General features: G+C 38.5%; 1 protein-coding gene across 4 annotated transcripts; it reads left to right on the plus strand.

Annotated features, from left to right (window-relative positions):
- Nucleotides 1-227: 227 nt before the first annotated feature.
- LOC132828013 (Fc receptor-like protein 5) lies at nucleotides 228-26,905 on the plus strand. Of its 4 annotated transcripts, none has more exons than XM_060844885.1 (8): nucleotides 228-409; nucleotides 1,357-1,392; nucleotides 8,141-8,419; nucleotides 10,557-10,847; nucleotides 11,841-12,110; nucleotides 21,032-21,271; nucleotides 21,855-21,953; nucleotides 24,929-26,905. In XM_060844885.1, exons 1-8 carry the CDS (start codon nucleotides 373-375, stop codon nucleotides 24,949-24,951), a joined length of 1,275 nt encoding a protein of 424 aa, XP_060700868.1. In that variant the 5' UTR covers nucleotides 228-372; the 3' UTR covers nucleotides 24,952-26,905. The 4 variants fall into 4 exon arrangements, with proteins under 4 accessions (XP_060700868.1, XP_060700869.1, XP_060700870.1 ...); XM_060844886.1 differs by having other exon boundaries at nucleotides 8,141-8,392; XM_060844887.1 differs by having other exon boundaries at nucleotides 8,141-8,167.
- Nucleotides 26,906-27,855: the final 950 nt, after the last annotated feature.

Raw genomic sequence — 27,855 nt, forward strand, 5'->3', positions numbered from 1 at the left:
TTGTTCCCCTCTATCAGGCCTAGCATTCCCTGCTCCCATTGAATTCCCTCCTCCCTAGTCATGCATTCTAACACTGGTGAATGTGTTTACAGTTGTCAATCATTTTTGCAGGATAGCCCCGTCCATTCACTTCCACTTTTTTTTATCACTCTCGTGCAATTATCATAGGTCAGAGAGTGTACTGGAACCTCCCAGCCAGGGATGTGAGTCACTCTACCGTCAAGCAGCCTAACAGAGAAGGGGGAAACTTGTTCCATTGTTACTGTTGTGTTTCTCAAGAGCAGGTGAAGGAGTTTGACTTCACTCTGTACATCTAATGCTCATTGATCAACAGCGAATGACAACACAGAAAAAAAGGATAGCTTGCTCCAGATGATGGGAATCTATTCCGATTTGTTATTCTTGCTCGGTAAGTTACAGGTTTACTGTTTTCTAGGAGGCGAGAAAGCAGTTAAGTTTGAATATCACAGTTTTATTGCAGTTGTACTTTGTGAAAACACCATGTTGATTTCCAAAGGATATATTCAAATTAAATTGCTTTACTCTGAAAAATCTTAGCACTCCAAGTTTTCTCTAATAGAAGAACTTTGGAAAAGTTCATTAATAGAGCTGTTACATTTCAGGCCGTATTAGTTAACATTAAGTACTTGCCATGTGATACAAAAACTCAAAAGGTTCTTGTAGGAGCTTCGCCCTTCAATTCTTTACCCTCAATTTTATGACAATGGCAAGTCAGCAACGAGATACGAGTGTGTGTTAAAGTTCTATCAAATATCTGCAGCGCTTAGAACCTGTGGTCACACCAGAGGTGGCAATTTCATATGGTTTACTAACAGTTCAGGGTTAACGGACGATGCCGAGGATTGCAAACGGGAAAAAAAAAGCACGATTCTTTAAGCGAAGATCTTATGCAAGTGCGAGTTACACTGAACGGGATCTAGCTTAGCTCTGAGATAGTTCGGGTGTTCCGTTTGCTGAATGCTTGTCTGCGTATTTGGTGAAATTAATCCAGAGCAAATTCATTCCAGTCCAGATATAAGGCAGAAAGTTTGAAAATAAACGAAAAGAGCATTTTGAAAGGAATACATACAATGTTTTGGAATGATAAATACTTAAACGGTTCTCACAAAATGTACTGCTGAAGAGAATTGATGGTTCCCAGAAACCTCTTCTCCCAATGTTATTCGGTCGTTCAGCAGCTGATTATCGCCGTTGTCTTTTACATGAGATGCAGATAAATTGTTTTCTGTACCTAACTGTAACCTCTTTAGGTTTGTTGTGTTTAATCCACACTGAGAAACAAATATTAGTGCAAACGCCACAAATGTATAAAAAAACAATATTCTAATTTTACAGCTTTGACTCAGTATGCTACATGCCAGAAAGTCGCCGGTGAGTAGTACTGTTACATTCAGCGTTGTTTGTAAAGCGCCCTGTAATTATACAATTGAAATATCTCTGTTTAAGTTTATTACCATAATTGTTCGAATGTCTTTAGAACTGTGTGTGTGTATTACATATATTTATTTGATGAGAGACATTGTTCACAGAGTGGATTGTGGTGCATAAGGAGGCTATTTGGCCCATCACGTGACTCGTGGTTTATCTCATAAATAAACATACAGGAGGTGTTGTGTCCATAAAGTCAGGCGAATTCAAAAGACTTCAACCTTAATGCTTGTTGAACTAAACCTAAAGCTTGTGTGAGGCTCAAGAACACTACAAGTAGGAGTTTGTTAAAACTAAGACTCCAGTAAAAAGAATTTCTTAATTCCATTCATTTTATATTTGTTCCTTTCTGGGATGTGGCCATCAATTGCCCATCTCTAATTGCCCAGAAGTTAAGAACCAGCATATTGTTGTGGGTCTGGAGCCACATTTAGGCCCAGACCAGGTAAGGACAGTAGATTGCCCTTTCTTAAAGGGCGTTAGTGAACCAGATGGGTTTTTACAACAATAAACAATGTTTTCATGGTAACATTAAATTCTTAATTCCGTATTTGTAAATTGAATTTAAATTCTACCCTCTGCCATGGTAGGATTTACACTTAGATCAGGGCTTTCCAAAAAGGGGACTGGGAACCGAAGGGGGGATAGATGCTGAAATGTTGGGTTCCTGAGCCCTGAGTTCTCAATGGCCTTAGTTATAACAGATTATAAAAACAAGTGCCCCGTTCTAAAAGCCCCCTGCTTTCCCAGCCCTTGTGATCTATACTCATTGTTTTTATTGAGTGGTTGTCACAATTTTCCTGCCTCCATATGGGGTCCCAGCATAAAGAATTGTAAAGCACTAAATTATTTATTCATAATTAAAGTGAAGCCTTTTTTCGGCTTAGTACAAATGTGCTGACGAAGGTAGCCAACTTAATTAAATCACTATGGACGTCATTTCAGCTCTTAGACAGCATTGTGGAGAGCAGATAAGAGCAAAATACTGGCTATCTTTTCACTTCCAGTGATGAATTAAAAAGCACCATAGTATGTGTTGTCCACAGACGTCAGGAGCTGTAAAGATCTTTGCAGAACACAATGATAATTGAATGTATTTAGCACTGTCATCCCTACAAGAAGAAATAGCCCGTCGATGATTAATTAGATTAATGGCCGCAGTTCTGAAAATGAAAATAATAGGGAAAAAGGCAGAGAAGTTTGAGAGAAGAAATGAAATCTTAAAAAAAACACAAAAATGTGGGAGACCAAGATACAATGATCACAGCTTTCTATTTCAGCCATTCTAGCACTATCTGGAATAGGAGTATATGTTGAAAAATTTCGCACTTATCCATGATTCTCTGACCATTTATTTTTAATCATAGGGGTGTGAAACTTCCCAAAATGTGCATCAAAGTGACATCAGTAACATTAAATAAGAAAATCTCAAAGTGTAATTTAAAATTATTGTGTGAATCAAAGTGTGAAGTAGTAAATAACAAACTATTAAGGTAATTATAATATATTACGAACATAATGAATGTAAATGTGAGTGTTATTAAGGTCAAAAAAGGTAGATTACATTGTGAGAAATAAAGAACAGAAATTTCAAAATGGCTGATAAAGATTTTCAAATAAAATTGAAGAAAAAGTTTAATAAATGGGCTTTCTGTGAGATGTAATGACTCATTGACAGATTAACAGAAGAGTTTGAGGTTAAAATTGGTGCCCAGAATCTGATAACCAATGCTTATTATTATTCCTGAGCCCCTCACCTAACTACATTAAATTGACAATAGAGTTTGGGAAACTCTGCGCTGTTCAAAAACAACAACAGTTTATATTTATACAGGACCTTTTAACATAATAAATTGTTCAAAAGTGCTTCATGGGTGCATTTGAAAACTGAATAACAATGAAGCAGATGAGGTGATTAAAGGTTGGTAAAGGGGCAGAATTTTAAGGATGCCTTAAGGAAAGAAAATGATGTAGAGAGGTATAGGGAGGAAATTTTGAAGTTTAGGAATTGACTAACTGCTGCTGCAGCCACAAGTGGTGGATGAAAATTGGGTTGCTGAAGGTTGCCAGAGTTAGAGGAGCACTGACAGCTTGAAAGAGTGTGGAGTTTAGGGAAACCACAGAGATTGGGAGGACCAGACATTGAATGGATCTGTGAAAAGGATCAGAACTTTGAAATCAAGACAGTGCGAAACTGTGAACAAATGTTGGTCAGATACAGGGACTGAAGATGTGAATGGGGCTTAGTGCAAATTAAGATTTATGTGACACAGTTTCTGGTAATCTCATGTTTAGTGACAGTAAAGTATGGGAGATTAACCACTGTGCACTGGAATAGTCAGGTCTAATGATAACAAAGGCATGAATGAATGTTTCAGAAGCAGGTGATTTGAGATGGACTAACTTAGGCATTATTATACAAATGCAAATTGTTGGTCTTAAAGCTGGAAATGTGTTTTTGGAACTCCTCTTGAAATTAAGTATGACACCAACATACAAATACAATTGATTTATCATCAGACTGTTGCCAGGGAGAGAGATGGAATCACTACAAGGTAACGAAGTTTGGAGAAGGGAATAAAAATGATGGTTTCAGTCTTCCAATTATTTAACTGGAAAATGTTTTGGTTTATCCAGTTCTTGATGTTAGATAGCCAGTTTGAGGAAACAATTTAAGCATTATGGCTTGGAGAGTCTGATTAACAATTTCAAACAACATTGGATGAATTACCCAAATATAATTGTAAATACATTTCCAACTTTTCAAGATCAAGATGCATGTCTCCCATTATGTTATGCAATTAGAAGCAATGTAAATAAAAGCAATGATCTCAAATTTCCAATCTGACAGAAATCCCTCTGAATCCATGATATTTGTACTCCATTCCAGTGTTCTGATCCCAGTGGATCCTCCCAAGATAGTTTCAGTTAGATATTGTTGTTGAATTCCTGATGTTATTTCCTTTTGTGTTTGGCTGCTGTAGTGACTCCGTATGGCTGGTCACTCCTGTTGAAGAAAAACATTGTTTATATTTTGCAATAGGTTTGTCTCTGTTTGGTGTATGTGGTTTAAAGTTCAGCAAGGAAGCCAGCACCACTAAGAGCCGAACTCCTTGATGGTTTTTTAACCTTAGTATATAACTTTTTATAAGAAATTTATAGTTCCTCTACATATTTGTAAATTTGGTTAACTATTATTAACGAAGTGCAAATATTAATCTGTGAAAATGTCAAATGTGTTTATTCCCAAGTATTCAAGAACAACCCAGCCAAGTTTAGCACAGCTTGATAATTGTTTAACGTGGCCGTACGAGTCTTTAAATGTAAATTTCTTACACCATGTTTTTCATTAAGCTACTCACCTAACAGAAAGAGAATACCACATTGTTAGCAGTTTCCTGCAGTAGTTAAAAATAGGTCTGGTAATCTAAATTCCAATTTCCTGAACCGCTTCCCTACGTGTGCAGCCATATCCTTGGATGGAAATGTAGTGAGAACTATGTTATCTAATGGGAAGAAGGTGTCCTCTCTCTGATTTGTTTTGCAGGAAACAGAGCTGTAAAATCTATTGTCAGTAGCTTCTCGCACCAGATAGCAGATAATTTTATTCTGCAGATGCAATCTCATTAAAAATTGAAACACTTGCCAAGCTTCAAAAAAAGATTTAATTTCCTCTGTTTGCATAACTCCAGGTCCCATAGGCAAATGGACAGCTTTCAAGCTAACTTTGATATTTAAACTTCTTCGATAAACCAAACACTATTAGTGAAAGAAATATGCAACATTTGTAACTCATATAAAATCAGAACCAGATAATAACGCAACAATTCATGCACCATAACCAGTGCACAAAATTACAAAAACTGTTCCTCTCTTTTCACGTCAATGAAATAGTGTGGTTAATTAATCTGAAAATTAGCTGGAACTACTGGAAGGTTTGAGTTATAAGGAGAGACTGGATAGGCTGGGAAACTTCTTCCCCTGGAGCATAGGACATTAAGGGGTGACCTTATAGAGGTTGAGAAAATCATGAGGGGCATAGATAAAGTGAATTGTCAACATTTTTTCCTTAGAGCAGAGGATTCCAAAATTAGGGCATAGGTTTAAGGTGAGAGGGGAAAAATTTTAAATGACCGGAGGGGCAACATTTTCACACATGGCGGTGTATAAATGGAACACAGAGGAAGTGGTAGAGACGGATACAATTACAACATTTAAAATACACCTGGATGGGTATGTGAATAGGAAGGGTTTGGAGAGATCAGGGCGAAACACAGGCAAATGGGACTACTTCAGTTTAGGAAAACTGGTTGGCATGGACACATTAGGCCGAAGGGCCTGCTTCCGTGCTGTATTATTATATGACTCTATAATTTTAAATTGGTCAGGCCATCTTTAGAATACTGCGTTCATTTCAGGTTTCCCTGCTTTAAGAAAGATGCTGTTAAATTTGAAAGGGTTCAGGAAAGATTTATAAGGATGTTGCTGGGATTGGAGAAATTGAGCTACGAGGAGAGGCTAAATGGACTCTGGCTCTTTTCCCTGGAGTGACCTTAAGAAGGTTTATAAAATCATGAGCATGGATAGAGTGAACAGCCAAGATCTTTTTCCCAGGGTATGGGATTCCAAAACTAGAGGGCATACGTTTAAAGTGAGAGGGGCAGAATTTAAAAGGGACTTGAGAGGCAACTTTTTCACGCAGAGGGTATTGCGTGTATGGAATGAGCTGCCAGTGGAGTTTGGAGTCTGGTACAATTACAGCATTTAAAAGGCTTCTGGATGAGTACATGAAAAGGAAGGATTTAAAGGGATTTATGCCAAATGCTGGCAAATGGGACTAGGTCACTTTAGGATATCTGTTAGGTAAAATCAATGACTGCAGATGCTGGAAACCAGATTCCGGATTAGTGGTGCTGGAAGAGCACAGCAGTTCAGGCAGCATCCAAGGTGCAGCGAAATTGACGTTTCGGGCAAAAGCCCTTCATCAGGAATAAAGGTCTGTTGGCATGGATGAGTTGGTCCAAAGACTCTGCTTCCATCCTGTATAACTCTATAACTCTAAGATTCTAATTCAGATCATATACCCATCATGTCGGGAAATTTCCAATGCAATTGTGCCTAAAATCAGACAGTGTGTGTCATAATTCATGCAGCAGGTACTACTGTCACCTTATTGCCTATAACAGGATTTCCTCCAGCATTCCCACCACTTCAGCTCTGCCAGGACTACTGTCAGCACTCCTTTCTAGAAAGTTAAAGATAGTGAAGGATTTCCCTCATGTCTGCCCAGCTAAAAACCTTGGTCTCAACATTCTTTGGGATTTTGTTTGATCTCTTCTGCCTCTTTAACATCTTTCAACACTTCTGCTGGTGTCTCATTGGCTCTAGACTTTGCTGTTGGTTGGAATTCTGCTGGAAGCCCATTATACATTCAGGATAAAGCCAGCAAAATGGATAGGCGATGGGACAATTTCAGAGGGTGGCGGAAATCTGGAGTACACAGCCTGGGAGGGGCAGTTGAGGGAAACCTCACAAATTGTAAAAAGTACGTGGGTGTGTAATTCAAGTGTCATAACATTCAAAACTAAGGGTGAAGCACCGGAAAAGTGGGATTAGTGTAGGTGGATTGATTTAGATTCGTTAGGCTAAAGGGCCTTGCCTATACTGTATGGCTGTGACTCTAAACTGACATGGTGCTGACCAATCCACAATGGTGCACACATCCTGTACCTCGCCCTCTAGAAGAGATTCATCCACTTGTCAAATGAATGAAGTCCTGTACTTGAATGATTTCTACACTTCTACAAAGTGTTGCATTTGGCATCAATTCCAGATGGGCAAGTGGTTGTGAACTAATACATGCCTTTTTAAAATATGCATTTTTGAAAATAATTGACTGATGGGCTCTGGTATTTCTAGATAAGCATACATTGTATCATTACATTTTCTTTGAGCTGAAGGATTTTTTTCTAGAATAGTTACCACCTTATCAGGTATGGCTATGTCTTCTGGAAGCTGCTCATCAGCCTTCTGCTCTGAGCAATGTATAGTTCTTGCCACCTTGTGTGTCACTACTACAGCTGGACTTTCTATCCTGGCAATAGGTCATGAGCCTGGAAATACAGTAATCCCTCCACATGAGCTGATCTCCCAGTGAAGATAGGATGGTGCTGGAGCTGGTAAATTTAAACTACTCCCCATGTTACTGCCTGTGTTTTATGCAGAAATACATGGTTCCTATGTCTGAACAGGAGTTTACTTCCAATGCTCTCTCGTGCTTACAGTTTTTAATTTAGTTTCTCTATCTTTCTGTAGCCACACCCAGTTTTGTCTATCACCATACAAAACAGAAGCACATAACGAAACACAGAACAATTGAATAGTAAACATCCCAAAAGACAAGTTCCTAGTATTGTACATTTCAGACTTGGCCCAACTAATAGTAATTTATAGGTATGATACCAGAGAGCTGACAATATTCTTGAAAATGTTTAGTGGTAAAAGAGGGCACTATAAGGAAAGGAAACTTAAAAATTAGTAAAAATAAGATTCGTGTGTACACTTCCATATTACCCTTCCTGTAACTGTTATGACCCAAGCAGAACGTGATTAATAGATTAGGTATATTGTGTGATTCAACTTCTTCACATTAAGCTAAAAGGACTAATTTTTATCTGTATTCTCTTCTTAGGCCAATTATCAAATCCAACTCTCCAAGGTCCGGAAAAAGTTAAATTAAATGAAACGGAAACAATTTCCTGCATTGCGTCAAGTGAAAAGCTTTCAATTCTGTATAGTTTGTACCGAGGCAAAACACTCGTTCAAGTACAGAACGTATCAACATCTGAACCAGCTAACTTCTCAGTATCATTTCACAGTCAGACTGATGGAGGGACTTACAAATGCAAAGTTGAAAGTGATGATGCCATGCAAACAAAATACAGTAACAGCATCAACATTATTGTACTAGGTATCATTGAAATGTAACAGGGTGGAACCTTTCCTGTGGAGGAGAGAAGGGGGTGGTGGGATTAATATTTAGTCCATACAACCAAACATTAATTTCCCTGAATCATGTGCAATTTTAAACATTAACTATCCTACTAGGCAAATCTTTTCAAATAATAGCCAAATGAAGCATACTTCAAAAAGTAATCCGAAACCCAAAATAAAATACTGACTAGATTAATGAACAGGAATGGAGGTTTTTCATTAAATCCACAGCCAGTTTCCTTTCCTCTCTCACAGCTCCCTGGCCCATTGCTCACATCAGCATTGCCACTTTACAGCTCCTTACTCAGACCAGACATGGCGAAAATAAACCTGTTAAAATAATAACTCCATGAATTGCGGAAATGTGTTTCTCTCCATTTCTGTTTTCTGCCCCTTTATTTTGAGTTTGTTTTGGACTCTGATGCTTGTACCTTGCCCAAGGCTGCCTGATTATTAGGAGCAATTTCAACATTCCAATGAGTTTGATCACTTGTTTTGATTGCATTGTTGGAATGGTGTAATTTCACGTCCCGTGCAGGACTGTGTTTGCATTGCTCTGGTTTATAACAAATAAATATCAAACTTAAACACCGAAATGGAATTTCTTTTAAGTTGTTTATTCTACATTAGGTACTTTATAGGGGTAAATGAATTTATATCCACAAAATGCCAGGGTCCAAATGGAATACAATGAGGGATGCAAGGAGAAATGGAGATAAAATGTTATTAAACCTGATACCTTTATTGAAAGCATTACAATCCCAGCTGATGGTATTACTGGAAAGTCAGATTGCAAAATGAAATCTGGCTTGGTAGACCATAAGTTTTGTTTTACTTTCTGGTTTCCACAGCCAAGCATATTCACATTTAATGAAATGTTTAAATTTTAAAAGGTTGGGAATTTAAGTCCCTTCAGACCATAGCACCTAAAGAAACTTAAGTGTGCCTTTTTCAATTGTTTACACTTTATCCTTAAAACTGAGGCACCCACACTTCTTTTAAGGCTGCTTGAATAGAATGAAACAGGGAGGGGTTGAATTCATCAACAATTTCAAATGATCCAAGAGATTTTTGGGCTTGTATGTTTCATGCTCCACCCACTACTTTGTCAGCAAAAATGGAATCTACTAGAAATTGCGTTTGGAATTCTCTGTCTGGTCCCACCTCAAATTTTAATAGTCTGCCAAGGTGTTACAACTCGGTGAAAATCTGCACCTCAGTTTTTACTTATCCATAAAGAATTACAGCTTGTTTGACATCCAAAGCTGTATAGCTGTAACCTAAGGCCTCCAGCTGATTGAAGCCGTTGATTCCATCCCCCTCCTTGGTCACTACTATAGGCTGAACAAAGCTGATCTCCACTTCTGTAATCTGTTTGGTCTTGATGTGTTTCCAACCTGCCTATTCTACTATAACTTTGCCTGCATCCATACCTTTGTTACCACTGGACTCAACCATTCTATATCTGCACTGGCTGACCTCTTATCTTTGCCCCTTATAAATCAGCTTGTCCAAATTCTGCTGCTCATATCCTTTCCTATGCTAAGTCCTGTTGCCATTTATTATCTATATAAGATTCCCCAAAAGCTTCCAAATTAAGATTCTGATCCTTGTGTTTAAACGTTTCTCACTCCCACTGATCTCCTCCAACTCTTTATGACTCCTTGGAGTCACTGTTTATCTAATTCTAATCTCTTATTCATTCCATCACAAGCTCACTGCAGCACTGACAACTGCACTCTCATCTACTTAGCCTGCATCCTCTTAATTCTTTCCCTACAAATTTCTGTCTCTCTAACATTGTGTCTTGTACAAGAATTCCCTTAAAGCTCCCCCAGTTGACCAAGTGTTTGACCACCCCTCCTAAGTTCTCATCATTGACTCAGTGTCTGTTTCTTTCTTCACACTTTGGGAAGGGTTCCAGGATGTTTTCTTTATGTTAAGAGGTGCTTTACAAATAAAATCTGCAGTTGGTGTAGTTCTTCAATGGCAAAGAGCCATTGAAGAACTGCACCAGATCATCTTCATGACTTGATTTATAATTGTGACTACTTTTGGATAAGGACTAATACATACAAGAACGTAAAACTAAATTTAATCTTCATTTTTTTTAGCTCCAGTGTTGGGAGTTAGTATAACTTCAGTACCAGATCCACCTGTCCTAAAAGTACGTGACAAACTGACTCTAAACTGTTTAGTAAAACAAGGCTCTGGAGTGACCTACCGATGGTACTTTAATAAACAGGAACTATTATCAAACTCTTCAGTCAAAATAAACCAATCCAGTCTAGTTATTGATCATGTTGACCTCAAAGATGCTGGTGACTATCAATGTAAAGTAAACAACCAATTCAATATGACAACATTCAGTATTGCCAGCAATTCCACAGAAGTAATTGTTAAAGGTAAGTGATTTTTATATTTTGTTATTCATTTATTTTGTGATGATACAAGTGAACTATGCACCACTTTAATTTGCCCTCGTGGGGCTCACTGGAAGAATGCTGTAATGAGATTTGGAAGGCGATAGTGATAAAAAATTAATGAACGAAGCAAGAGTGACAGCAGGTGCCTCAAAGGTAGTAAGTTACATTTAAGGAAATATGAGAACCGTATCTTAAGTTGATTTTAACTCGTGCTGACTGCCTATTAAACATGCTGCCATATTTCTGTGAAAATCAATAGAAAAAGCAATGATGCTGACAATATTACACCGTTGACTCATTACTGCCAGGAGGTGAATGTTACAATTACCCCCAGGCCTTTGGAATAACCTCATTCTTACAAAGTGTCAACTGTGGTACTTCATACTTTTCAGTCATAAACCACCATGACCACACTATGATAATTTGACTATATGACCAAAGTTTATGATACAAATATTAGCACATTTCAAAAATAAAGTACTGTTACATACTGGAAACTGAAAATAAAATCGAGAGAATGCCAGTGATACGCAACAGTCAGGGTAGTACCTGCACAGAGAGCAACAGAGCTAATGTTTCAGGTTAATGATGTTACATCAGTCCTGTTCTCTTTAGTCAATTGTCTGGTTTGCTCAAAATTCTGTGCATAATTTTCAGTCACGGCTCCACATGCAATTATAACACAAAAGCTTAACAACTGCTTTAAGAGATGATTTTATTTTTCACTCCTGTTTGTAACAAATTCGGATGCGATGGTGGCACATTGGTGCATCCTTTTCTTCATTCATCTGGAACCATCTCAGTTCTGAAAAAGCTGAGCATGATTTTTGACACCAGTAGGACTGTTCACTGCATTAAGTTCTTGGCTCTGTTCAGAGCTGGTTCACTTAAAACATGTGAAATGTATTTTTTTAAAGGAAGTTAAACTTTCATTTAAGTGTGTTATTCATGCTTCTCATTTTCTTTTTCAAGTTCCAGCATCGAATCCTGATATCTTTGCAGATGTAAAATTTGTGAATAAGGATAACATGTTCCTAACTATTAAATGTTTATCGCATGAAGGAACCCTACCAATAGTGTACACATTGTATAAAAATACACACTTTGTGAAAGACTACAATGCAGAAAGCCGCAGAGAAGGTCAATTTATTGTATTTGAAAGTTACACTGACAAACTGGGAACCTTCAAATGCAAAGCTACGAATGGATTTGAACCAAAATACAGCAATGGGCTGGATGTAGGTATGAAAAAAAATGAATGTTATAATCTAATTTATTGTGTTATAGCTTGTTTTATTCTCCAGTTATTTTGAAAGGGTGCCTCATAGAATGTACTTTACCAGATGTATTTGTTAGCTTATAAACCGTGACATCATCCAAAGAAGCTTACCGTTCAAATAATGCTGAATGTAATGTTATTACATGTCAAAACAATTAATTACACTAAATGTGCAGTGGGAAATGTTCTGCATGAAAAGAGAACTGTTGTCATAGTTGGGGGTATGTTTGCTAAGCTGGGAAGTTGGTTTGCAAACGTTTTGTCCCTTGACTAGGTGACCTCTTCAGTGATTTGGAGCCTCCTTTGAAGTGCGGCTGTACTGTGTCTTCTGGAATTTATTTGTTTCCATTCCTGCTGCTTCCAGTTGTTCTTTGTAGTGGCCAGTATATTGGATCTAGGTCTATGTGCTTGTTGATGGAATCTGTGGATGAGCGCCATGCTTCTAGAAATTCTCTGACTGCCCTCCGTTTAGGTTGGTGTATGATCATTGTTGTGGGGAATATCAACACTGTACTCACAGGGATCAGATTTATAAGAGGAGGAAACCAGCAACAAACTCTCATTCCTGGATGTGATGGTAGAAAGAACACAGAATGGTAACTGCACCACAACAGTGTACAGGAAAGTCACCCAACCAGGTCCTGAACTAAAACAGCAACCACTCGACACATGCACAAGAGAAGCTGCATTAGGACCCTGGTCAAAAGGGTTATGACACTCTGCAGCACTCCTGGCCTACGAAGGGAAGAAGAAGAACACCTCTCCAGCTTATTCACCAAGAACAGATAGCCCCACAACTTCGTCCACAGATGCCTAACAGACAAACAACGCGACCAGGACATGCCATGACTTAACGCCCCAACCACGCTACCTTGCATAAAAAAAGTCTCAGAATTGACAGCCACACCTCTTCAGTCACTCAGATTCACGACAGCCAAGCTCAGACAACAACTCAACGGGACAAAAGACCTAAGACGAATGTGATTCGCAGGATTCCATGCAAAGGCTACACAAAACACTGTAGGGCAAGCCAGCAGATAACTATCAATCTGCATCCATGAACACCAACTAGCCACCAAATGCCATGACCAGCTGTCCCTAGTAGCCACACACACAGATGACAAGGACCACCAATTCAACTGGGACAACACAACGATCATAGGACAAGTTCAACAGAGGACAGCCAGAGAATTTCTAGAAGCATGGCACTCATCCATGGACTCCAACAAGCGCATAGACCTAGACCCAATATATCGGCCATTACAATGACTTACTGGAACCGGCAACTGGAAACAGCAGGAATAGAACCAAATAAATTCCAGAAGACACAGTACAGCAGTGCTTCACAGAAGACTCCAAAGCACAGAAAATGTCACCTAGACAGGGAAAGAAATGTCTGCAATTCAACTTCCCAGCCCAGCGAACATACCCATAACTACAACAACCGGCACCCGAGCTACAAATCGGAATGCAAATCTTGTAGAAGAGAACTGTATTTAAACAGGGTCATGTCTACACTTTTAATTAGAGCTTTATTTCAGGTTGCCACACACCTTAAAGCTCACAACCACTGATTACTAATTATCTACATTGACATTGCTGATGAAGGGCTTGTGCGCAAAATGTCGACGCTCCTGCTATTCAGATATTGCCTGACCTGCTGTGCTTTTTCAGTGCCACAGTTTTCAACTCTGATTCTGCAGCATCTGTAGTCCTCCCTTTCTCCTATATTTATATAAACAACTTAGCGTCATAGTATCATAGAATCGTACAGCATGGTAACACACCCTTGGTCCAACCATTCCATACCAATCATAATCCCAAAATAAACTAGCCCCACCTGCCTGTGCTTGGCCCATATTCAGCTAAATATTTCCTATTCATGTACTTAACTCAACGTCTTTTAAACATTGTAACTGCAGCCACATCCACCATTTCCTCTAGAGGTTCATTCCACACATGAAGCATACTGTGTAAAAAAAAAAATTGCCTCATGTCTTTTTTAAAGCTTTCTCCTTCCTCATTAAAAATATGTCCCCAAGTCTTGAAATCCCCCACCCTAGGGAAAAGACACCTGCCATTACCTTATCGATATCCCTCATGATTTCATAAACCTCTATAAGGAAGGTGATTTACAAGATTTCGTGCAATCATAGCACATCCTATGCTCCAGTGAAAAATATCCCAGTTACCCAGCCGCTCCTTATAATTCAAACCTTCCAATCCCAACAACATCCTGGTAAATCTCTTCTGAACATTCTCCAGGTTAATAATATCCTTCTTATAACAAGGTAACCAGAACTGGACACAGTACTCAAGAAGAGACCTCACCACCATTCTGTACAAATTCAATATCATGTCCCAACACTCCTATATTCAAAGGTCTGAGCAATGAAGACAAGCATGCTAAATGCCACATTACCCACCTTATCTATATGTGATGCAAACTTCATAGCGTTATGTACTTGAACCCCTAGATCCCTCCATTCTACAACACTGCTCATCCCACAATTAACCCTCATGTGCTCTCATGCCATTAAATCTCAGTATTCCTTCAGACCATAACAAATGATAGCAGATTTGCCTTTTTATTTTTAAATAAGTCAATATATATGTAATAATAAAGCAAACACAAACAAGATAGATAAAAGTACAAATATTATATGTTTATCTTAGCATATTAAAGTTGCAAGTATCCTTTCCAGTGTATATAGCTGTTTCTTTGAGATTGTCCCTTTCTATGTAAAATAATCAGATAGCTGACTTGATATTCATCCATTTCAAATCAGAGATTTCTCCAGTCTCCAGCATACAACATTGATCCTAAGTGTTTTCTCCTTCTCGCATTTTGTTGAGCATGTGTCACCCCACAGTGACTTATGTCTCACTCAGGGGTATTGCTACTGATTCCATTTTTTAAAATTTCTTCCAAAATTTTCACTAAGAAAAATGCTGTATCTACCATTTCACCGGGAGCAGGAGTTCCTGCGGCTAAGGTATCTTAACTACTCTGCTGATCTTTTTAGTTTCCAAAGCTAAAGGATGATATTTATCCTCCTTTCTCACAAGAACATTTCTAAACAATCCTGTATTTGAGAACCAATGCTGAAAAATGTGTTGCTGAAAAAGTGCAGCAGGTCAGGCAGCATCCAAGGAGTAGGAGAGGAAGAGAGCTTCTTCAAGGAAGGCATCCTTGCACGAGGATTCGCAGTAGGTTAAAATCAACTAGGAGAAAGTGAGGACTGCAGATGCTGGAGATCAGAGCTGAAAAATATGTTGCTGGAAAAGCGCAGCAGGTCAGGCAGCATCCAAGGAGCACGAGAATCAACGTTTCAGGCATAAGCCCTTCTTCTTTCCTGACTCTCCTGCTCCTTGGATGCTGTCTGACCTGCTGCGCTTTTCCAGCAACACATTTTTCAGCTCTGATCTCCAGCATCTGCAGTCCTCACTTTCTCCTAGTTGATTTTAACCTACTGCGAATCCTCTTGCAAGGATGCCTTCCTTGAAGAAGCTCTCTTCCTCTCCTGCAACACATTTTTCAGCTCTGATCTCCAGCATCTGCAGTCCTCACTTTCCCCTTTTGAGAACCAATGAGAGATTTGCAAAAGAAACATCACTAAAAACAAATTTCATGTATCTGGTATCTCCCAGTCATGGGCATTTCAAAACTCGGTGCTCCATTTAAAAAAATTTAATGTTGTGTTGGCTCAGATAATATATTTTACCTTGGGATTTGTTATAGTTGTACTCAAGACTAATGTTTCAACATAGACATCTGGCCTTGTTTGGGTGCATAGCTAAATCAGCTTCCAATTAGTCTTCCTCCATCTCAGTTTTGGAAGTCACCATCATTTTCTGGTGAGGGCCTACTTTGACTAATTGCAACAGGGATAACATTTTCCAAATGGAATTGCTGATGCAAAATGACAGTCAATCAATTCTGCCTGATTTCTGATCCAGTGTATTTAAAAGCCACGAAGCCTGACTTTCAGTGTTGAATTCTGTTTTAAGTCTATTAATGACAATGGTTTAAAATTCACTCTCCCACCCCACAGAAAATCATCTTTATATATCTTAAACACGTCTCAGTGTCCCTCATTTGAAGACATGGGATCTGCTTTTAAGTAAGTCATCCCAATTTTATTAAGACCTTACTGACCAGACCAAACCCCTTCAAAATATATTAAGATAGCCTAGATCCTAAATTTTCCTTATTTTATAGGTAAGTATAAGATGTTGCATTCCAGACACAATTCAATTGGTCAAGCTACCTGATATTTTAAGCAAAATATCCTTTATTTTAACTGGAGTGCAAAAATACAGACAAAATAAAAGAATTAGTTTAACTGTAACTCTATATTGAAATGCTTAACAAAAAATATATATCCAATGAGCACATCCTTGACAAAGGCAAATTCAGCAAAATAGATTACCTCACATGCAATTCTAGCAGCAGGAAGAAAACCCCAGTTTTTGCATGTAACAGAGAGTAGGAATAAAAACATCCACATCCAGCTTCAAGACGCAGAAAGCTAAACGTAAAAATCCTGATGCTGTGGGAGCTTGACCACACCCATTCAGGCTGCTTCTATTGTTCCAATGGTTAAAAAAAACCCAAAGGCCTCTCAAGCTGTTTACTTTATTGGCTTCAAGCAAACTGCTCATTGCCTCTGACTCAACCTTTCTTCATTTTAAAAATAAAGCACAAAATACACCTCTTAAAGCCTTAGTATAATCACACTAAGAATCACCAAACTCTAGAATCATCATTTAAGAGGGGAAAGTGAGGACCGCAGATGCTGGAGATCAGAGCTGAAAAATGTGTTGCTGGAAAAGCGCAGCAGGTCAGGCAGCATCCAAGGAGCAGGAGAATTGATGTTTCAGGCATAAGCCCTTCTCGATTCTCCTAATCATCATTTAAGCTCCATATGTATTAATTTAGCCTCCAGAGTGTCCACATTGCATTCAAGAAACCCTTCTTGAGGCAATCTTCCTGCAGGAAGGCAGCTTTAATACCAGTCATTCCAGCTTTCCAAGCATTTATTTTTAATGAAGCCAAGACAACTTTAACAATTGAATTTACTGTCATCAGTGAATCTACTGTATATACCTTGGTCCTGTTTTCATAAAAAGCTTGTGTCACTGGAGTCATACAGTATGTAAATAGACCCTTTGGTTCAATTTGTCCACGCTGACCAATTTTCCCAAAATTTGCATTTAGTCCATATCCTTCTAAGCCTTTCCTATTCATATACTTATCCACCTGTCTTTTAGGTGTTGTCATTGTACTTGCATCGATCATTGCTTCTGACAGTTCACTCTGTTTATGCACTACCCTCTGTGTGGAAAAGTTGATCCTCTCCTTGCTTTAATCTTGTGAGTTTCATCAGGGGACAGACTGATCCATGCATATCCAGCTCTGCCGTAGTGCTGGTTTATTCTCCATCTGGCATCGCAGCGAACACCCAAGTTCTCTCCAAATTTGAGGCTTCTGTTATTTGGTATTTTCTTTTGACTTGCCTTCTCATTTATTCATGGCCACTAAGTCTTCCCTATCACACAGGTCTCTTCTCCTGGTTTGTTCTATATTTCTTAACCATGTTAAACTATTTTATCTTGCGTCCTATCCCTTTCAGGACTGCTACTGTTTGACCTTCCCCAATTATTAATAAGATTTCTTTCAACAGTTTGTGATTTCTTTTGCATGGCATGGTTCACTCCCAGACCCACTATTTGAGTGTACACGTGCTTTCCTGCCTTGTGTCTTTGCCCTTCATGTTTCCAATCGATGGGCCTGCCCCCCCCCCCCCCACCTCATCCTGTACATTTATTCTACTTTGATATTTTCCAGTGGCCTTCCTCGCTCTACTTATTGAACTCCATTGGTTAGCCCCTTCTGGTAAATCTTTGACTTTGGTAACCACTTCTGACAGTTGTCCTTTGGGACCAGTGGCCTTTTGTTGACTATCAAAATTGATCTGTCAGAAGTAGTAGCTTGATACTAAAGGCTGTGCACCATTTGATTATGAGAGATCCTCATTATTTTCCATAATCCTTTCAGAATTTACAAATTTATAATCCATACCAAGCAACACTTCGAGAGCGCAACCGCACAGTAAGGTCACATTCTGTAGAATTACTACTTGTCTTTTCTCCAGTACCTCTCCATTTTTTTAAGGCCCTCTCTTATTATTAACCATATATCCCTGAGTGAAAATGTTTTTCACAATGGCTTCACCTTCTATCTTAAGTCTCACCAAATACCTTCTGAGACTTCAGCTTTCACAAAAGCCGTTCTGTCTGCAGACAGTGCATTCAAATGCTCTGAGAAAGTAGAATTAATTGTATCCCCTTCCCAAACTGGAGGCTGATCACTTATTGATGGAACTTTGTTATTGATACCAAAAACTAAGCGATATGGACATATACATTAACGACCTGCAACAAATTCTTAGCATGTACAACCCAATAATTTATAGCTTGGCTGATCTGCCAAAGGTTTATAAACCATTGTGTTGATTACTGCATGCTCCCTTTCACACATTCCAATATTAAAAGGATTTTCTGCTCCATATTCATAACTGTCATGTTCACATTCACACAGCTATCTCTAACTTGATCGCAGTTATCAATGAGAAATTTTGTTGGTAGTCAAAGTCCCCACTTAACACATCCATCACCAGTTCCTTAATTCCATTATGTCTCAGGAATTCCTTCAGGCCATATTAGAGGTTAACAGGAAACACCCAACATGCCTTTACTTGAAGTGGAAGGAAGAAAGAAAAAGCAGATCCAAAAGGTTGCTTCCAGCTGCGCTCTCTCCTTACTTTATAAAGTGCTGCTAACAGCTGCTTTTCCTCTCCAATGTACTACTTTTGTTTCTGTCTTCTTCCTTCCTCCTTCCAAAGTTACTCAGGTCCTACCCAAATGCTCAGTGGTCCAAGGAGTGAATGTCACTATTCCTGCTTTCCCTGGCTGGATGAGTCCTCTTTCCTGGAATACCACTGTCAAAGGTGTGAAGTGGAAGAAAGGTTACAGGTCTCAATGTTAACCCTTTTCTTCGCACAGGCACTGCCAGAGCTGCTGAGTTTCTTCAACACTTTCTGTTTTTGTTTGTTTCAGATCTCCAGTATTCACAGCTCTTTGTTTTATTTATCCCAAACGAATTAATAGTTTCTTGAGAGATTATCAGGCTTTGTTTAAAAATAAGTACACCTTACTGCTACTGAAACATTCTTAACAAGTACATAACTGAACCGTTAACATGCAATGGATTAGCTCCTCCCCTAAGGAAGAGTCCTTTATATCCTGGTGAGTTGAGTTATCGTGATATAGATTAACCCTTTCAGGTACTAGCTGCCATATCCAACGCCAAATCCCCAAGAGGTCAAAGATTTGATTATCCTCAACTCTAAATATGCTAAAGGAATGAGCATCCACAGATCGTGGAATAGAAAATTTCAAAGATTCACGAGTGGCTGAATGAAGAATTTCTTCTCATCTTGCACCTAAATGATTGACCATTTATCCTGAGACTGTGCCCATTCTCCGTTGTCTAGTTTTCCTAGTCCATGAATTAAATTCTGTGTTGTGGTTCTATTCGCCGAGCTGGAAGTTTTTGTTGCAAACGTTTCGTCCCCTGGCTAGGCGACATCATCAGTGCTTTGGAGCCTCCTGCGAAGCGCTTCTTTGATGTTTCTTCCGGTATTTATAGTGGTCTGTCCTTGCCGCTTCCGGTTGTCAGTTTCAGCTGTCCGCTGTAGTGGTTGGTATATTGGGTCCAGGTCGATGTGTTTGTTGATGGAGTTTGTGGATGAATGCCATGCCTCTAGGAATTCCCTGGCTGTTCTGTCTGGCTTGCCCTATGATAGTAGTGTTGTCCCAGTCAAATTCATGTTGCTTGTTGTCTGCGTGTGTGGCTACTAGGGATAGTTGGTCGTGTTGTTTCGTGGCTAGTTGATCATGTATGCGGATTGTTAGCTGTCTTCCTGTTTGTCCTATATAGTGTTTTGTGCAGTCCTTGCAAGGTATTTTGTACACTACATTAGTTTTGCTCATGTTGGGTATCGGGTCCTTCGTTCTAGTGAGTTGTTGTCTGAGCGTGGCTGTTGGTTTGTGTGCCGTTATGAGTCCTAAGGGTCGCAGTAGTCTGGCTGTCAGTTCTGAAACGCTCCTGATATATGGTAGTGTGGCTAGTCCTTTTGGTTGTGGCATGTCCTCGTTCCGTGGTCTTTCTCTTAGGCATCTGTTGATGAAACTTTGAACACTTACGGGCGAGAAACTTTGAATTAAATTCTGTGTCAAGCCCCCTTACAATCATGTAAGTTTTAATGAGGCCACCTCTCATCCGTCCAAACTCCAGGGAGTATAAGCACAATATTCACATCATCCAGGGGCCAATATTGTGAACCTATGATGTACCACCTCCAGTGCAGGCATATCCATCTGAGAATTTATAGACCAAAACTCCGCACAGAACTCCCAAGTGTGATTTTACCATATCCCTATGTAAATGTAACAAGACATTCTTATTCTTGAACTCCAATCTCTTTACAATAAAAGTCAACCTAAATAAAGTCAACTATGGAAGTATGGGGGAGGTTGTAGAAAACTACAGATGAGTCTTCCTGGGCTATTGGCACACACCTTAGCTATACACTGCAATATTTATATGATCTCTACACTAGAAAACACAAGAGTTTTACTGGTGTATACATGGACACAGAGGTTCTATTATGATACTGTGTGTAGCTATTATGTTTGCTGTGAAACCCCAAGAAAGCCTGTTACAATTTGCTCAATATTCAGATTAGTTTTCTACATCTTAATCAAATTTCATTGGTCATGCTGCATTCAGAGATTTCCGTTCTGAATTTCTCTTCAGATTTGTCGGTTAAATTGACCTCAAATCCAGATCCCCCAATTCAGGGCTACCAAGTCACGCTGAATTGCAGTATAACTTACCAAACCACAGGAGACTACACCTGGTACTTTGTGCATTTAGAAAATAATTCAACTGAACGTACAAAACAGAATCAATTCACTCACATTGCAAGCCATCCTGGAAGATATTACTGCTCAATTAATGGACAAACTAGCAACTGGATTGAAGTTCTGGGTCAAGGTAAGGTGCTTTTTGTAATGTTAACATCAACTATGTCATTAATGTATCTTCTAGTGAAAAGATTCACAACTGCATTTTTTAAATAGCACATGACAAGGGATAATGATGCTATGCAAAGCAACTTAAAAAGTATTGGTAGTTTCTAGTATGTTTCTTAACCTTAAGATGATGGGAAAACAGTAAATTTAGACCGACATTGCCATAACATGAGTGCTGGACTCAATCTGGGTACTATTTATGTGAGAGAATCCCAATTTGATCCTTAAAATCCTGACTCCAACAGGAGCACTTACTGTCCTGTGGTGGGGCCTTGGGAAATATGGCAGTGGACTGAATAGTATGGTAAGCCATACTCTTACCATTATATAGTCCTTTCCACCATCATAGGTGCACTGCTGCGATATTCATTCAGAGGCATTCAGGTACCAAGCAATATTGTATTGCAAAAAAATGCACGAAAGTTCATATGCTGTTTGTCACAGAATGTAACTTCCATGGTCATTGAGACAGAGGAAGAGAATAGTGAATTTATTAATTTTGTTGCAAAGGAACCACAGTAATTGTTGACATTCTAATTTTCCAGATTCCAGTTTCCAAACTGTGACTGTTGCTGTCAGTGTAGCAGTCACAATGCTGCTGATTTTGGTTCTCGGGTTGACTTGCTATTGCATTTCTCAGAAAGGTAGGTAATAAGAGTGAAATACTCACTGGTTTGAGTTGCAACTAATTTCAATTCCACTCAAAAAGATAGATTATTTTAGCTCTGGCCTCAAATTTATTTTCAATTTTTAATGATAAACCTGCACCTAAGAACAACCAAGGTTGAAAAATGGTTACTTGTTCCATCAAAGATATAGAAATGTAAGGTCTGCACATTAGTGAGGAAACAGCAACAGGTTTTTTTTTATATATCTATATAGAGATAATGGTAAAAGGGAGGAATGTTATTTGGAACCCTAAAGACCCAGGTTCCAGTTCAATATGTCCTAAAGAAACAGAATACCCATCTCCTAATATTTTAATCTCACACAAAAGACTTGTAAACGAAATAAAAACTGTGCAGCTGCTGTCTTCCAGTCAGACGGTATGGATTTGGGTTTCTGCACTGCTGCTTGAATCTGCTGATGTTTAGATCTTGTTATGCACTGATCCCTGCAGTGGAAATTCCACCAACTTCCTGAAGAACAGTGTGTTGCCAATGGTTTCTTCAGGTGGAATACTGGAAGGACAGACAATTTCTGGCAAGCTTTTTGTTACACCCTAGAAAATGCATGTGACTAAAGATTCTGGTCTTTCTTTCTGTACTTATTATATATTGGTATTGGAAAAATACACTTACGCAAATTGTTCTATTTGGACCTATGAAAAGCATTTCCAAAACATTATTGCAAGCATTCCCACTGAAAAGCAAAAGCAACAATATCCATTTGATCTTCTGCTTGTTTCAGTGTAATTACTTCCCACGTTTTTTTTTAGATTAGACTTACAGTGTGGAAACAGGCCCTTCGGCCCAACAAGTCCACACCGACCCGCCGAAGCGCAACCCACCCATACCCCTACATTTACCCCTTACCTAACACTATGGGCAATTTAGCTTGGCCAATTCACCTGACCCGCACATCTTTGTGACTGTGGGAGGAAACCGGAGCACCCGGAGGAAACCCACGCAGACACGGGGAGAACGTGCAAACTCCACACAGTCAGTCGCCTGAGTCGGGAATTGAACCCGGGTCTACAGGCGCTGTGAGGCAGCAGTGCTAACCACTGTGCCACCGTGCCGCCCACGTTATTTATGTTAAATTGTGTTTACATTAATTGGGTTGAGAAACTGGAAAGGCACAAGGTCTTAAAACCCATGATCTGTGTATTCCTGATGAAGGGCTTATGCTCGAAACGTTGAATTCTCTATTCCTGAGATGCTGCCTAACCTGCTGTGCTTTGACCAGCAACACATTTGCAGCTTATGAAACTACACCCTCAAATCTATTTGCTAGTCCACCTAGGTGAGACTACTTTTGTTAAGAATATAATTGTCATTTCTGCATTCTGATTTCTTTCATCTTCTGGTGTAATACAGATATAAAAACAGTAAGATTCAATTTCAGAGGCCAGTACGTTTCTTCCTGAAAGAGCATGAAATGAAAGTGCAAGAGAAACTCGGCTGTTTTGGCAGCATCTATGAAAATAGAGGCTTTGAGTTTTTGAAACTAAAGTAGTCCTACTGGATCTAAACATTAACTCTTCTTCCTCGCTCCATAAATGTGAATTCAGTTCATAAATCTGGAATTAAAAGCTAGTCTAATGGTGACCATGAAACAATTCTGGATTATTGTAAAAACCTACCAATTTCATTAATGTTCATTTAGAGAAGGAAACCTACTATCCCCTAGTCTGGGCTACATGTGACACCAAACCCACAGCAGTGTGGTTGATTCTTAAATGTTCTCATAAATGGCAGATCAAACCATTGCTTTTTTAATCAAACAGCGACAATGTCTAAGAACAGGAAAGAAGCTGGACGGACCATTCAGCATTGGTCTAAGCATTGGGAAAGACTATTGTTAATGCAGCCCTGTCAACCCCTACAAAGTCATCCTCACTAACATCTGGCTTGTGCCAAAATTGAGAGAGCTGTCCCATGGACTAGTCAAGCAACAGCATGAAATAATATTTCTCTCAGAATCATGTCTTACTGACAGTGTCCCAAGCACAACCATCAACATCCATGGGTATGTCTTGTCCCACTGCAGGATAGATACACCAGAACTGGCAGCACAGTGGTATAGGTTTGGAAGGGAATCCTCAACATTAATTCCGGATCCCATGGTCTCTGCCCACATCCCATGAACAAGGAGAGATGCTGCAAGACTTGCTGAGTTTTTCTAGCATCATTTTTGTTTAATTTCGAACCTCCATATTTTATATTTGGTTTAGCCTCTGACTTAAAATTATCTTAAACTAGCTGTTGGGCCCTTTGTGGATAAACAAGGAATCTAATACCTGTATTAGAATTCCACTATTAAATTTGTTCTATGATAATTAGTTCAGGGATTAGCAGTGGCTGCCACCGTGAAGCAACTTTATATAAGAAAATATTAGTGAAATTTAGCTGTGGACAAGTAAATCCCTACTTTGAAGAAGCCAGCAATAAACGAAGTTAAATACCTCTGCCTGCATTGCCTGTGTGGGTTTGAATGTCCTGTAGCTCACTATTTTAAAACCTTTCTCATTCCTGCTCTGATCTCTGAAACTATGTATAATATCAGGGAAACTTGACACACATTTCACGAGCACTATCTGATTACATTTCCTCAACACTCTGATGAATACATTGGCTTTATTAGCTTCAAACCAAGCGTGATTTTGCAACATTTCCTTTTTAATTCCAGACACCATTGTCAGGAAGTTTCATTCTGGTATTTTTTTCAAAATTTCTCAATGACAAAATGGATATGTTTCATGGGAAAAATGAAGGGTTCATATATCTAGGCAAAATATTAAATTTAAAGAAATGTAATATAATTCAGCCTAATTTGGGAAAAATCATTATTTCCTTGTAAAGATTTTTTTAAAGAGGTACTCACTATGTAAGTAAATTTCTAATAGTTAGGAATGGATGCTCTGTTAGTGCTGTTCTTCAAAGAGCTTTTCTTTTAGCCCACAGATGCAACATTGACTAAATCATAAGGACATGTTTCTGGCCACAATTTCTTCAATCGCAAGACAATCTGATCCAAGAAACAGCATTGCCATCATTGTCTATGTATCATTGAGAGTCAGACAGCAAGGGTCCTGTTGAAACAGACTCTGCTCCTTGATAACTGTCTTCTTCCTCAGAGACTGATGAATCAGCTCCTTGAAGCTTTTATCCCAGAAGTCCTGTTGAAAATCTACTGAAGTCCTTCTCAGGTGACAATCAAAACTGGAATGTGAACTCATAAAATAGTGGTCTTGAATCCTGCATCATGAAATAGTATTCATTGTGCAGAGGTGTAAGGTTGTACTTTAAGTTTTTAGATGTTATACATTGCCAACAGTCACATGTAAGAAAATGCTTTAAAACTGATCTGCACTCATTTCCTGCTATGCATCCATAAAGTTGTATATGCAAAGGAGCTAAAAATCTTATCTTGAGATTAGTTTGCTTTCCAATATTTGTGTACAACTAATTACGATTAGTTAAGAAAATTTGAGAAGAAATTAGTCCTCATCCCCCAACTCTCCAATTTTATTTTCAAACTGTGTATGTTTGGAGCAACTATTAAGTTTTTGAATAAAACGCAAACTGAACTACAGGAAAAGCAGGTTAGGATCACAAAGGCAAAATAAGGAATAAAGAAGGAACATGAGGAAAATATGCTGAAGAAACACACCAGTGTAGTAAATCATTTAATTTTACCTGTTTATTATTAAAACCTTGTGAATAAATTAAATCTAACATAGTCACGTGTCAAATGTACATGTTCTGTGTGAAAATATTCTATGATTTTGTAACTTAGAAATTATTTTTATTCAATTATGATTTTAAAAAGTAAAGCAAAGAATATATAACCTTCTGGGCTTTGTAATATGGAGAAAGAGCCTGTAAATCCTAAAGAATGAATGTTGGGCTTTATTCTGCTTTTGGATTTATATTAAGCTTTAATTTTAGATTGTCCTTCAGACTTAAACATTAATTATACCTAAATCAAAAAGGAATTAGTTCTGATCTTTATTTAGCATGGATTTTTTTTCTGTTTTGGGTTAGAACTGTTACCATGTTGATTTTCATCTCGTTTAGCTGAAGTTTCAGCAGTGGTGTAGTTGCAATTGGATAAACACTCATTGCAGTGAGATCTCTTTTTGTCCTACCCATAGCAGACGGTTCAGAAGCAGATAGATGCATGGTCCTCAGGGAACTCTCAAATTGCTCACCTGCATTAAGCAGCCTATGCCAAAATGGTAAGAATGCAGCTCTAATCCACATTAGTTGCTCAAGATCAGTTATCTGCCATTCAATCCATTCAACAAGTTATGATCAAATGTTTTGCTACAAAACATTTGATCATAACTTGTTGAATGGATTGAATAGCAGATTGTATATGGTTTTTATATTGGAAAAGGTCTTACTTTTGAGGCTATGGCTCCAACCACTGAAGGAGGTTCCCTACCTACTCATTGTGATGGTGGTCATGACTGCATAAAGCATTTATTTTTGTAATTGTTTAAGCAGATCTAATTGTCTCAGAACTTTCAAAGTAGGGTAGAATTCTGCAGTATGAGAAAGATTGTGAATTATCTTATTGTTTTTAGACCAAATATATTTTGATACTGGATTCTGCAGAAATAATTTCAGCTTATTTGCTCTCTGTATGTGTGGGGCTGTATTTACAAAGCCACGTAGTGTCTATTATTAGAAAGTATAAGGGAGAGTATTCAAGATTAGCCTAAGATGCTGTTATATGGACAATCATTCACTTGAGTTACCACCAAAGCGTACTGTGTCACTATTTTTGAAATACATATATTTGTGAATTTTTTAAACTCATTAGCAATTGGTCATTATGCAAAAAGACACTTCACACTTGGAAGGCAGAAGTTTTGTAAAACATGTATATCTCTTCTTAAGCTGTGCTTTCTTATTGTAAAATAAATGTACCTCAAAGCATTCTGTGACGTGTGCAGTTTGTTTTCAATTACTGGATGAAAAGTAGTTTCTAAAATTGGCAAATTACATCTAGTTGCTACTTTATCAATATCAACTCTTCTATCTACTGTAACTCAAGTGTTATTCCCACTTGAGTGTCAGAGCCAGAGTATGAGATTCAGAGGAACTGTTTTAGTGATGTGGCCACAATATTCACCTGTTTACTGCCTTAGGTAGATTCCCCAGCTGCATAAATAGCACCTGGCTTCTGTTTGTGTCTCACCTTAAATTTGCATCAGTGTAAAATTGTTCTGTGCACAAGACATTTGAGTTTACTATTTGCAGTAATAACTTTTCCAGCTTAAGCACTTATATTAGGTTTTTTTGCTTGCAACCAATTTACTGTTTAATCTGCACTTTTTTTTTGCTGCCTTGCATACCCATTAAGGTAATCTGAATTTGTTGAGATTCCAAGTGAGAATTTCTGCACACCTCTGATCTGAGAACACCACTTCTTGGTTTCATTTGATACAAGAACATTGTGTGGCTCACAAACCTTTGCAGCTGGGACAGCTAATATTTACTTTGTTGGCAGCTTAGCCTCCATTCTGACACTATTAATCTAAATCTCTGCTGCTTTAAAGAACAAGATTGACTAAGTTGAATAAATAATTCCTTTAAAGGAAATGTCAAAAGCTTTGAGCATGTTCAGATAAACCATGAGACTGTTCATTTGGAAGGAAGGAATACAGGTACAGGATGAGACTGTTCAGCCCCTTGAATCTGTCCTGCCATTATGTTTGATTGTGGATGTTTTATCTGCTTTGCTACTGTAAGCCTTAACACCATTGCCTTTAAGGTTGTTTTCAAGTCTTCAGTTTCCCTTTTGGGATTGGTAATTTGGTTTATTGTCACTTGTACTCTACAATGAACAACACGGTAAAATACAGTGAAAAGC

The sequence above is a fragment of the Hemiscyllium ocellatum genome, chromosome 25 (assembly GCF_020745735.1).
Source record: "Hemiscyllium ocellatum isolate sHemOce1 chromosome 25, sHemOce1.pat.X.cur, whole genome shotgun sequence".
Lineage (NCBI taxonomy): Eukaryota > Metazoa > Chordata > Chondrichthyes > Orectolobiformes > Hemiscylliidae > Hemiscyllium > Hemiscyllium ocellatum.